The sequence below is a fragment of the Martes martes genome (genome assembly GCF_963455335.1).
Source record: "Martes martes genome assembly, chromosome: 1".
NCBI lineage: Eukaryota > Metazoa > Chordata > Mammalia > Carnivora > Mustelidae > Martes > Martes martes.
The window spans coordinates 95,269,861-95,282,307 of NC_137888.1; the positions used below are offsets into that span (position 1 = coordinate 95,269,861).

Sequence of the window (12,447 nt, forward strand, 5' to 3'; positions counted from 1 at the left end):
GCTTAACTGGGCAACCCAACCCTGTTTCTTTATATCTTGATGGTTTTTTAGTTTTTTCGGGAAGAAGTTGTATCCTTTATTTCTTAATTCATCTTATATGGAAGTAGTAGTCTTAGTTTTTGTTTCAATAAAATAATTAGCATATGACTTAGGAATAACCTACATAACTTAACTGAACTTAGATTTAGAACTTCTATTAACCTGAAGTTTGTATGGGTTTATTGTATTTTAGGAAGTATATTGTGGGCATAATAAAAAAAATAATATAAAAGAAGATAGTAAAACAATTTTCTGAAGGATTCTATGGAATTTTTAAAATATAGTTAGCTACTGTTAGGAAATATCTTAACTGATTCAGTTGTCAAAATTAAGATAGACTCATATGGAAGATCTTTTTTTGTGACATGAGATGTCTTTGTATGCAGTTTTCCTATTTTATTAAGTTTTAAAAGTTGAAGTTTTGAAAGTAACCTTATTAATTTTTCAGCCATATTAACGAGGATAAGAGAAAAACAGAAGCCCAAAAGCAAATTTTTGATGTTGTTTATGAAGTAGATGGATGCCCAGTAAGTATTCATTTTTGATGAGTGTCAATTTATTTTTTATTATTTAGATTTCTGTATTTTTTTTTGTTTGTTTAGTTTTTTTAAAGATCTATTTATTTATTTGACAGACAGAGATCACAAATAGGCAGAGAGGCAGGCAGAGAGAGGAGGAGGAAGCAGGCCCCCCGCTGAGTGGAGAGCCCTATGCGGGGCTCGATCCCAGGACCCTGAGATCATGACTGGAGCCGAAGGCAGAGGCTTTAACCCACTGAGCCACCCAGGCGCCCCAAGATTCTGTATTTTTAATATGAACAGAATTTTGGCACCATCTTCTTTTTCTTTTTCTTTTCATTTTTCCTTTTTTTCTTTTTAAAATTTATTTATTCTGGAGGGTGGGAAGGGGCAGAGGGAGAGGGAGAGAAAGTTATCTGCAGCAGAGTCCTCACTGAGCACAGAGCCCAGTGTGGGGCTCGATCCCTGAGATAATGAGCTGAGCCAAAATCAAGACCCAGATGCTTAATCAATTAAGGCACTCAGGTGCACGGCACCGTTTTCTTTTAAATGGTAACTTTAAAAAGATTACTATCAAGTGATCTCCTTTACTAATATTTTCAATCTATACAGGCTAATCTTTTGTCTTCTCACCGAAGCTTAGTCCAGCGAGTTGAAACAATTTCTCTAGGTGAACATCCCTGTGACAGAGGAGAGCAAGTAACTCTCTTTCTCTTCAATGACTGCCTGGAGGTAAATTTGTACTTAATGTAGTATAATAAACTGCTGATTTATGTGACTTGCCTGAATATTTAAAGCCAAGCTTTGATTCAAGTATAATATACAAGTTAAAGTAAAGTTAATGTAATCAGTTTTTTGAGACCGCTTGTTGGTTTAATACCATTAATAGACTGCTTTTAGAGAAGGCCAATACTAGGAAGTATGATAAATTTTCATGACTTAAAATACAAGTCAAAATGAAAAATTTAGTTTATTTTCATGCTAATAAATGCTTAGGTCAAGAATTTTAGGAACTTCCTGTTTCTATATATGTTTGTTCAAGATCCACAAAATAATTTGAAATTTAAGTAGTTTTTCAAGCAAAGAGGGAGCCTGTATTTTGTTGATGAGTGGGATAATGTGATTACTCTCTACTATGAATTGTGATCCCTGATTTTTGCTTAAAACAGCCCATTTTAGAGTGAGTGGTAGGTGTATGAGATGGGGTGCGATGATTATAATTTTAAAATTCTCCTCTATTAAAGTATTTCCCACATATTAATTCTGTGGGCAAATTGAATCATCTTTGTGTGCTTTTCCAACTCTTTTCTTAATAGTGTATTTTTAAACAACTAAACAGTCTAATGGAAGATATAAAGATGTGTATTTTCCTTTATCTCAGAAAACAAACAAACACCTGTGTATTTTGAAAACAAATACTAACCAGAAGACTTTTGACATTTCTGTTATTGGGTAACTTGCTGTTGCTTTTATTGAAGTGATCTGGTGGGTTTCCTTTCTCTTTAAAGTCTGTACCTCTTCCTTTTATGCTTTTCTACTTCTCTAGAAGTGCTGCTCTCTTATGTATATTATTATTTAAAGTATAAAATACAAGGGAATTTTAAAGAACCAACCATGCACAGTTACAGGTATGATAAAATCTCACCAAAACTTGATTTGTGTTAAATGCAGAGTTTTGTTGTAGTGAGGTTAATAAAAACAATATTTTTATTGGTCAGTAATGTCACAAAACACAGTGAAAATACTACACATAATTGACCATACCCTGAACTGAAAAAGTCATAAAAAATCATGAGGCAGATAATTTTGAACTACTTGTCACCCCCATGAGGAGAACTTCAGCCTGCTTTTGGAGAAGAGGGGCTGGGTGAAGTCAATTTCCAGTGGGGTTTTACTGTACATAGTTGCTCAGTACTTCTATTTATTTACTTCTCTTAAAAGCCTGTTTTAGGTTTTTCCCATTGAAGTGCCCAGGTCAACTGGCTCCATTATCTGTACTTCTTTGCTAATCTATTCTGGGTTTTATCCTCTTAATCTTGACAGAGTTGTGGTTCACTTTAAATTTTTGGTCATATGTCTTCAAATTCCATGAAGTTTTCTATAACTGTCTCATCGACTTACCTGCCACTTTAATTCCTGTCATTGATTATTCCTTGTAGCTTCTGAGTCCATTATGCGATATTCCAGTTTCATATTTCTTTTACCTTCTTAAGTTCACTGACTTTTTGTTCCATGTATCTTAGCTCTCTCTCTTAGAATCATATTAACCGAAACAGCTCTATCCCCAACATTCAATTTAGACTTTAAGATTTATAATTCTAAACTTTTATTCCTTAGCTTGTTTAAAAAAACAAAACAAAACCCTTAGCAAATTTGCAGTGAAGAATATGATTAAAATTAGAAACACTTAATATGGATAAAGATCTATATTGACCTCTCTTAAATTTGACAGTTGATGTTTTACTGAAGCTAAGCTGATAGAGGATTTACAGACATGTATTCCTTTTTATATTTTATCTGTGTTTTGAATTTTTACGTTGATGTGCTAGCATTTGTGTCATCACTATTGGTACTTATTATTGTTTTTCCTTTTTTAAAAAATGAACTTTAAAATTATTTGCTTAGCCAAATTGATTTAAATGTATATTCAGATTTTTTTTTAAAAGATTTTATTTATTTACTTGTCAGAGAGAGAGAGAGAGAGTGAGCACAGGCAGACAGAGTGGCAGAGGGAGAAGCAGGCTCCCCGCGGAGCAAGGACCCCGATGTGGGACTCGATCCCAGGACGCTGGGATCATGACCTGAGCCGAAGGCAGCCGCTTAACCAACTGAGCCACCCAGGCGTCCCTGTATATTCAGATTTATAGTGGAAATTACTTAAAGAAAGTCTCTATTGCTTATTTTTCCTATTTTAATGTAAATTTTAATATTTGATAATGTAACATAGATCTATATCCTATTTCTGCTTCCGTGTGAATATGATATTGACTGTCTTTTGCATTTTTAGCCAGACTTTGTCATTCATGTTGATGACCAATCTCAATTCATTAATTAACTTACCCTAAATCATTTTGTGTTAATGTCTTTCAGTTGATTATGACCTCAAAAAAGATGTTCTTCTAAAAAAGCAAAATAGTACACTAGACTTTCATGGAAATGAAAAAAATAAATTGAAAGACCTTAGAAAATTCACAGAATTCAGTACATTATGAATCACAGGGTCCTTTCTGATTTTACTCCTGTCTTCCCCTGAGTTACTTTACCTATCTCTTTCTCTTGCAGGAATTCCTCGTTTAGGTAAAGTTAATCTTAACACTGCACCTTGAGTTTATAATTTGTATCATTTGCATAATGTATTGTTTAGTTAGTTCTTTACTGTGCCTCTTTCTCAATGGTATGTAAATATCATGAGACCCAGAACCATTTCTGTGTTTTTTACTCTTGTCTTCAATGCCTTGTACAGGATCTGAGATCATTGTGAATTCTGCTCTTAAACTAAAATTGATTATCTTTTGAACCTGAGACCAAGATCCAGAGCAACTATTCCCCTTTCTGAACTCAAGGCTTTTTGTTGAAGATTCCTCTGTCCTTCAATGCTGTTCCCTCTCAAAGTGCTTCTAAGTGCTTTCACACCTCTGGGACCTTTCGCATAGATCTTCTTCTTTGGTCTGTTTTCCTGACTTTAACATTCTTCTTGTATATACATGAGCATTTCTGTTACACAATTACATGCCTGTATGAATTTGTCACATGGTAACTCTGCTTTTTATCACAGAGTAATTCTGGAATGACTAATAGTCAAATGGATCTCATGTAACTTTATGTGATTATTATCATTTTTATGTATTTGGTCTTTGTTTTCATTCATATTATTTTTTTCTGTGATCAGATAGCAAGAAAACGACACAAAGTTATTGGCACTTTTAGGAGTCCTCCTGGCCATACCCGACCCCCAGCTTCTCTTAAACATATTCATCTAATGCCTCTTTCTCAAATTAAGAAGGTACTGGACATAAGAGAAACAGAAGGTATGCTCACTGGATAAACTGTTGGCAAATGAAAATAATTTTATTCATTGTAGGTTTGATTCAGTCCCTTTTGTTTTTGTTTTAAACTGGTAAACTCTCCTTTTATTTATTTATTTTTTTAAGATTTATTTATTTGAGAGAGGGAGAGGACAAGCATGTGAGCTGGGGGAGGGGCTGAGAGAAGGGGAGGGAGACAATCTCAAGGAGACTCGCCACTGAGCATGGAGCCTGACATGGATTTGATCTCACAACTCTGAGATCATGACCTGAGCTGAAATCAAGTGTTGGATGCTTAACCAACTGAGCCACCCAGGCACTCCTAAACTGGTAAATTATCTTTAAATACAGTTGGTTAGTTTTGGTAATTTTTCTTACACATCTATCCCAACTCTTCTCTAGGAACCTATTTGATATCTTACTTTTCTTAAATGAAAATGCTCTCTCAACCTGTGGGATATCTTTCATCCCTTAAGGGATAAAGTAGCTTTTAAATGGTTATATGTCAAGATAGTGCCCTAGGGGCACCTGGGTGGCTCAGAGGGTTGGGCCTCTGCCTTCGGCTCAGGTAGTGATCCCAGGGTGATGGGATGGAGCCGCACATCTGGCTCTCTGCTCAGCGGGGAGCCTGCTTTCCCCTCTCTCTGCCTGTCTCTCTGCCTACTTGTGAGTTCTGTCTGTCAAATAAATAAAATCTTTAAAAAAAATGATGTGAAAGTTTAAAAAAAAAAAAGATAATGTCCTAATCTAGCCTCTTACCACAATAAAACTTACTTTTATTCCTTCAGAATCCAAAAGAAATCACCAGTCTATTGCCTGTGCTCTGCATCTTATTCCTTCCCTGTCAGCAATGGCTGCATTGCTAGAAATATGTTTAGGATATGGCCAGGAAAGAAATACTTGAATAAATGCACCCAAAGTAACTATGGTAGAATTAACATGGGTCAAAGTTGTATTAAGGAGAGTTTCTACTCAAGCTTGATAGTGTTAGGGAGATTCTCTGAAGGCCTAAAATTACCAAAAGTTTATACCTACCAAAACCAGTATCATCTGGTTAGTTGGCATCTAGTGATGTGTGTGTATGACCATATTTTAGATGTTAGACATAATGTTTTTATAGTGTAAGCTGGTTCCATTACTGATCCCGCCCACTAATAATTGAAGACTTTGAAGTTTATGAGAAACAAAGAAAACTTGAACAGCAACTTATATTGTTATCTTGATTTGGTTGTCAGATTCTGGATTTATTAAGGGTTATAATAGTGCATTTATTTAAATCACCTCCATATTTTTGGATTTGACTTATAGATTATAATTATTGTTTTAAATAGGTTCTGTTTTAGCATTTTGGTTCAGAAACATTTGTAACAGTTTTGATATTTGGATATTTTATTTCTTTGAACTTGATTTAAGTCACCAAATTAATCTTATAATACCATTTTAATTTAAAACAAATTCAGGAATTCTAAGAAATGACATAATCTAATTAAAAAAACTATCTCATAGAAAATATTAAATTTCATAGAAAATACTACTTAATGTCAGTAAATTTCATTGTTGGTTTCTTACATGGTACTTACTATTATAATTCTTACCAGTGTTTCAATGTAATATGGATGTTCTTTGTCCAGTTAAAAATAGAGGGATAGAAGGATCTCCCTGGAAAAAAAAAAAAAAAAAGAGGGATGAAAAGGGTGGAGAAGAGATAATTTTATTGGAATTTTGTTGCTCTGAGGAAACTAAACTTGAATAAATCTATCATTTCTAAGGAGTAACACTTAATGTTTATACTTATTCTGGAACCCTAGATTGCCATAATGCTTTTGCCTTGCTTGTGAGGCCACCAACAGAGCGGGCAAATGTGCTGCTCAGTTTCCAGATGACATCAGAGGAACTTCCAAAAGAAAACTGGTTAAAGATGCTATGTCGACATGTAGCCAATACCATTTGTAAAGCAGACGCTGTAAGTTCTTAAACAACTCTTAAAATGAAAGTTTTAACTTCATTGCAGTGCATTCAGACTAACCCTGTACCTGTCTGATGACTTGGTGATTATGAATGTTGGAGAGTTTTAGTTTTACGTGAATTGAGGAAAACTGGTTTAAAAAGTTGTTTTGGAAAATATTTTTAAAAATATAGACACACGGACATTTTGAGTCCCTAACTTACAGATAGGTCCTCAAAGCCTAATAGCTCCTGTGCCTTTCTGACTGAGTGAGGCTTTTGGGACTTGTTCTAATGTACCCTGAGATTTTTATTGGTGCTCTTTGACCTGGCTGTTTGTAAAATAGAGGGCATCTTATTCTAGTCTTTTATCTTGTTGAAAGCAACAGATGAGTTGTAGCAAGTTGTTTTTTCTGTTCGGCAAGTTGCCAATCCGGTTTTCTCAGCCCAACCTCTGAAAATCAAATACCATTATGAATATATAATTATCTTACACAGTTTAACATGCAGATACATGAGAAAATCAAATTACTAAAGTTAAATGACTCACAGAAATCAGAGAGCCTGTAGGAGATCTTGGATGAAATCTAGATCCCTTAACAGATAATTTGATTTCTTCATTATATATGGGAGAGACATGTGATAGACAGTTATAGACCCTTTCGTCCTTGTACAAATGACACAGGTAGAGGAGAATGTATTGATAAACAACCCTTTTCAGTACAGTAGCACTATAATGGAAATTTGCCTTGGACATTCCTGTTGGAATATTATTTTATCATAGTTAAGTCTGACCTTGAAGACTATTGAGGTATAATTTTAGTGGTTTATAGAGTAGATAATATTTGACTAAAACCTCCTACTTAAATGTTGAGAACAATTAACAGACTCTTTTTTTTTCTTTAATAAGGAGATTTAATTTTTTTTTAAACATATTTTATTTACTTATTTATTTTTGAGAGAGAGGATGAGAGCACAAGTTGGCAGAGAGGAGGCTCTCCTCTGATCAGGGAGCCCGATGCGGGACTCGATCCAAGGACCCTAGGATCATGACTGGAGCTGAAGGCAGATGCTAATGACTGAACCACCCAGGCACCCGAGATTTCAGTTTTTGACAGAGAAAACCAGAGTAAAATCCTGAGATTGACTACTTTGTCCTAATTGTCATTTACAGAACACTTCCTCCAGCATGATTTGTTTTTTGTTTTTGTTTTTTAAATTTCTATGGGCCAACAATATGCTGTTATGAATAAAAGATTGTTCCACAAAAAGGTTCACAGAAGGCTAGTGCATACAACAGTACTAGCTTGAAAAATGATGGAGACAGCTTTTGTTAGAAAGCTTACAAAATGCTCATTGTTAGGAGGATTTTTTTTTTTCACAGCTCTCTAAGAATGCATATACAAAATGGATTCTTGTAGTATAGTGACTGCCTATTGTAGAAATTACTCCTACATTTATCATGTCAGACTAGATGGCTCATGTAGTTCTTTCCAAATTTATAACCATAATACTGAAGTGCTATCAATGGAAAATTTCTGTAAAATAGTCTACTGAATTACTAGCCATAGGATGGCTAATAATTCTGGAACTAAAATATAAACAGCTAATGGAAAAATTTCATACGTTAGCCACAAGATGGCAGCAAATGTTTAACTATGTCCTGATTTATACTTAAATCACAAAATTCTTTCAAGTTGTGAAATTTTGTTTCTAAGAAATATTTTGTAAATTGAGATATTCTCACTGACTTCAGTTGAGTTCTTTCCCACATTTAAAATACTACATAAAGTAAATTTTAAAAAGCCCTGAGTTGATATCTTACCATTTGATAACATTTGCCTGTTGAAGATTTCTAAGTAAACACACATACACACACACAATGTAAAAGATAAAATTTTCTTTATTCTTTCAATCAGTAGTTTTTGTCCTTCTATTACAAATTGTGGGTTACCTAAACAATTGGAGCTTACTTAATTAAGAGTCAAAGTAATACAGCTGTCTTATTCTACTGTTTCATTCTTCATGCCCATTTATAAATGACTTAAGAATTTTAAGCTGAAATGAAACCTTATCTAATCTCATTATTTTACCTGTGACATTAAGGCCAAGAACATAAAGCTTACATTAGAATCCAGGTATTCCGATTCTTGGTTAAACCCTTTTGTATAGCTTTTCTTCCCATGGATATGGTGTCCCATTGTCTGTTCATTTAGAATTTAACATTAGAGTTTTAATCTGTTGAGAGTTTTATCTCTTAGAATACTTAGGTTTGTATTTTTGGTCTCTTGCCAGCATGTAGCCTTTAACTGTATGGTCCATACTCTTAAGGTTCATATATTGCCTAAGGCCAGATGGTAGCTTTCTAAAGCCATTGCAGATTTCTAATCTCAAATATCAAAAGTATAATTTATTAACAAGTGGATTTAAACAATGTTATTCTTCCACTACCCCTACTTTGAATAGTTTAGAGGAAATAATTTGAAAATTAAATGCCCAATGCTGCAGTTCAGTTCTTTTACTACTAACTCTTCAGATTTCTTTAAAAAAATCAAGTTTTGGGGCGCCTGGGTGGCTCAGTGGGTTAAAGCCTCTGCCTTCGGCTCAGGTCATGATCCCAGGGTCCTGAGATCGAGCCCCGCATCGGGCTCTCTGCTCAGCAGGGAGCCTGCTTCACCCCCCTCTCTGCCTGCCTCTCTGCCTACTTGTGATCTCTGTCTGTCAAATAAATAAAATCTTTAAAAAAAAATAAAAAAAAAAAAAATAAAAAAAAAAAATAAAAAAATCAAGTTTTAACATTTTAGTCAAATCACTACTGGCTACTTTTCAGTAGCAATATTCATTCTTAGAGATTCTGTTTACAAGTTTAAGAACTAGCTACATGAATAATTGACTGAAAGTGGAACATAGAAGAGTTTGTGCTTCTGAGCCAATGTTATTTATAATGGAGTTATTATGATTTGTACTTAAAATTATTCTGCTGGTTATTAGCCACACATAATAAGTTGCTAATATAAATATTTGTTATTGGTACTATTTTACTTGGCTAAAGCAGACGTTCTGAGCTATAAATATGATTATAGAGCTTGAGGAAATCACTGATGTACAAGCTAAGGGGGAGCATCATGATACTAGTTACTTTTTCTTTAGCATCTGTGTTTGAGGACTAGTAGGAGAGGAAAGCTTAAGGAAAAAAGGGTCTGATAACTCACGTGTGTGGGCTCATTAGCTCAAGATGTCAGAAATGCTGGAAAATTTCTCTTGAATTAATACCCATGGGTAAATCTGTAGCTGAGATTTAGTTTCTCCTGAAATTAATATGTCTCTCATTGGGAGAAATCGATTACTACTTTCTTTCTTTTTTTTTTTTTAAGATTTTATTTATTTATTTGACAGACAGAGATCACAAGTAGGCAGAGAGAGAGGGGGAAGCAGGCTCCCTGCTGAGCAGAGAGCCTAATGCGGGTCTCCATCCCAGGACCCTGAGATCATGACCTGAGCCGAAGGCAGAGGCCTTAACCCACTGAGCCACCCAGGTGCCCCCGATTACTACTTTCTAATCTTAAAATTTGCAGATCTGTCTTAAGACTAGTCTTAGGTACATGTGGATTTGGGGCTTCTTGAAGAACTCCTTCCCTTTCTAGCCTTTAATCCTTGAGATATGTTGAGTAAGTCATGAAATGTTTTTAGAATTATATTAGTATGTTATTAAAAGTGAGTTTGTTATAGTATAAATTTTATTTTTATTTTGGAAATTTAGAGCAGTAAAGTTTTTTTTGGACGATTAATTTAGAGGAATAAAGTTTTTATTTGGAGGGACTTTGCTTTTACTGATAATTACTTTTTAAAAAGTCTGGTATGTGGTTATGCTGTATTTTATTTACTCTTAATTTCTAATATTTGAGAACATTTTATAACATTAATGGAACTTAATCTTAGGACAAGTTCAACTTTTTTTACATTTCAGTGTTGGGTACTATAAAAGATAGTAAAAATAATTATGGTCAAAATTATTTCAGCAAAACCTTAAATGCTTGATGTTAGTCTTCATACAATTTTTTAACATAAAGTTCTTTGGCTGCAAGAAAGAACACTTAATTTACTTCACTAATAGGAATATCTCTTAAGGTTGGGCTGGTGTCTTCTTGGTATTTCTTCTGCTGTTGATTTTTAGCATAGTTTCCTGGGATTGTATAAATGGAGTTGAGTGGAGAGGTACTCATCAGGTTTATAAGAGTACATAACCGATTACTATGGTAATGAGGAGGTAGATGAGCAGTGCAATTGCCTAGTATTTTTGAGGCCAATAGGTTAAGCCTAAGGAGTTTAGCCAAGATTCAGGAATAAAAAGCTCACACAAGATATAGTATGAAGCCAAGTTGAGAGCTTAAGAAAAGAACAAAGCCATAAATCACTCTTTCTGGCAATGATTATGGTGAATTTCCTACCATTTCCCTGCGGCTTTAGACTGTCTCAGTATCCATTCCTCTGCAAAAGTGCCTGTCTGAGAAGCCTGAGTGGGGACAAGAGAGGAAGAACTTGGGGAAAGACCAGCTCACGACAGTACGCCCAGAGAAAGGTTTTTCAATATTTGGAATAGAGAGAATGGGAACTGTTACTAAGAAAAGAAGACTAGTAGAAAAAAACCTTGGAATAATGAAGAAGAGTTTCTCCTACTTTACATTTTTGTCTGTGATTTGCCCTATTTACCTTTCTCTGTGTAGAGAGAACTAAAGGAAGTGTTTCCATCTTTATATCTTAGCAAACAGCTATATGTCTTCTCAGCCACTAGAAGTACCTAGGTGCTTACTCTTTCAGGCATTCTGAACCCAGAGTTTTTAGAAATGTAAAAGACCTCCTATCTATCTGCCCTAACCAAATTAGAAGTAGTTTATTTGTTTGTTGAGAGAAAACAGGAAGCCATCTGCTCTCTTTTCAGTTCAAAGTTTGTTATTATATGCTTAATAATAGTTAAGATAGCAATAGGAAAGTATCTCTTTTCTTTATTAGCAACTGCTTAGGGATTTCGTTTTATATTCAAATTGTGAATTTTACTTTCTAATTTAAATGGAAAAATAATATTTGCACATAAGAAAAAATCAAATGGACAGAGGTATACTCCAGTAAAATATATGCACCTGTCCCACTAGTCTTTTTTTCAGCAGTGCAACTTTTGACAGTTTCATCTATCTTTCCAGAAAAAAAGTATAGACACATCGATTTCTGGTTAGATGTATTCTTAGGTAATCTTCTATCTATAATTCTATTCATAAATGAGATCTTTTAGCTAAGTTGTTTTCTAGATGTTTTGTATGTAGGTTAGTGTTTGATACAGATGTTAGTTTTGTAACTAGTCACTTTTATTAAATTAATTCTCCTATAGCTTCTAATTGTGTCCCACCTAATTCTATTGGATCTTTCAGTGTTTAATTTTTTTCAAGATTTATTTATTTGAGAGAGAGAGAGAGCGTGCGCATGAGCAGGAGGAGCAGAGAGAGAGGGAATGACAATCTTAAGGAGACTCCATGCTGAGTGTGGAGCCCATTGTAGGGCTCGATCTCACAACTGAGATCATGACCTGAGCCAAAAACTGAGAGTCTGACGCTTAACTTGCTTCACCACCCAGGCACCCCTTAAGTGTTTAATTTTTTAAAAATGTCTTGGGTTGACCAATTTAGAGTGAGCATTGATGAATTACTTTGAATTTTAAAAACAAAACATCATGAAGGAAGAGATATTTATGTCAAAACATCCCTTTTCTGAATTTCCTTTTGTATCTAGGAACATAAACTTCTATCAAATAGGTTTTTAATATATATTTGTTGATTGAATGAAAGCCAGTTTGAAATGAAATCAGATGAAACTAAAATTGAAAATGAAATGAGAACAAAATCAAATTCATGAAACTAAAGTTACAGTTG

The 12,447-nt window shown here is 34.3% G+C and overlaps 1 protein-coding gene and 1 pseudogene across 3 annotated transcripts in view; one reads left to right on the forward strand and one right to left on the reverse strand.

Annotated features, from left to right (window-relative positions):
* Window positions 1–12,447, forward strand: part of ECT2 (epithelial cell transforming 2) — a 68,795-nt gene that overhangs the window by 40,876 nt on the left and 15,472 nt on the right. For both annotated transcript variants that reach the window (XM_080818011.1, XM_080818010.1), the window contains exons 19-22: window positions 488–566; window positions 1,170–1,289; window positions 4,447–4,585; window positions 6,391–6,545. In XM_080818011.1, coding sequence (XP_080674137.1) covers window positions 488–566; window positions 1,170–1,289; window positions 4,447–4,585; window positions 6,391–6,545 — 493 coding nt within the window. The remainder of the gene's footprint in view (window positions 1–487; window positions 567–1,169; window positions 1,290–4,446; window positions 4,586–6,390; window positions 6,546–12,447) is intronic.
* LOC308350557 (phosphatidylinositol N-acetylglucosaminyltransferase subunit P-like) lies at window positions 10,567–10,977 on the reverse strand (annotated as a pseudogene). The gene has a single exon. The product of its transcript is annotated as a phosphatidylinositol N-acetylglucosaminyltransferase subunit P-like (transcript).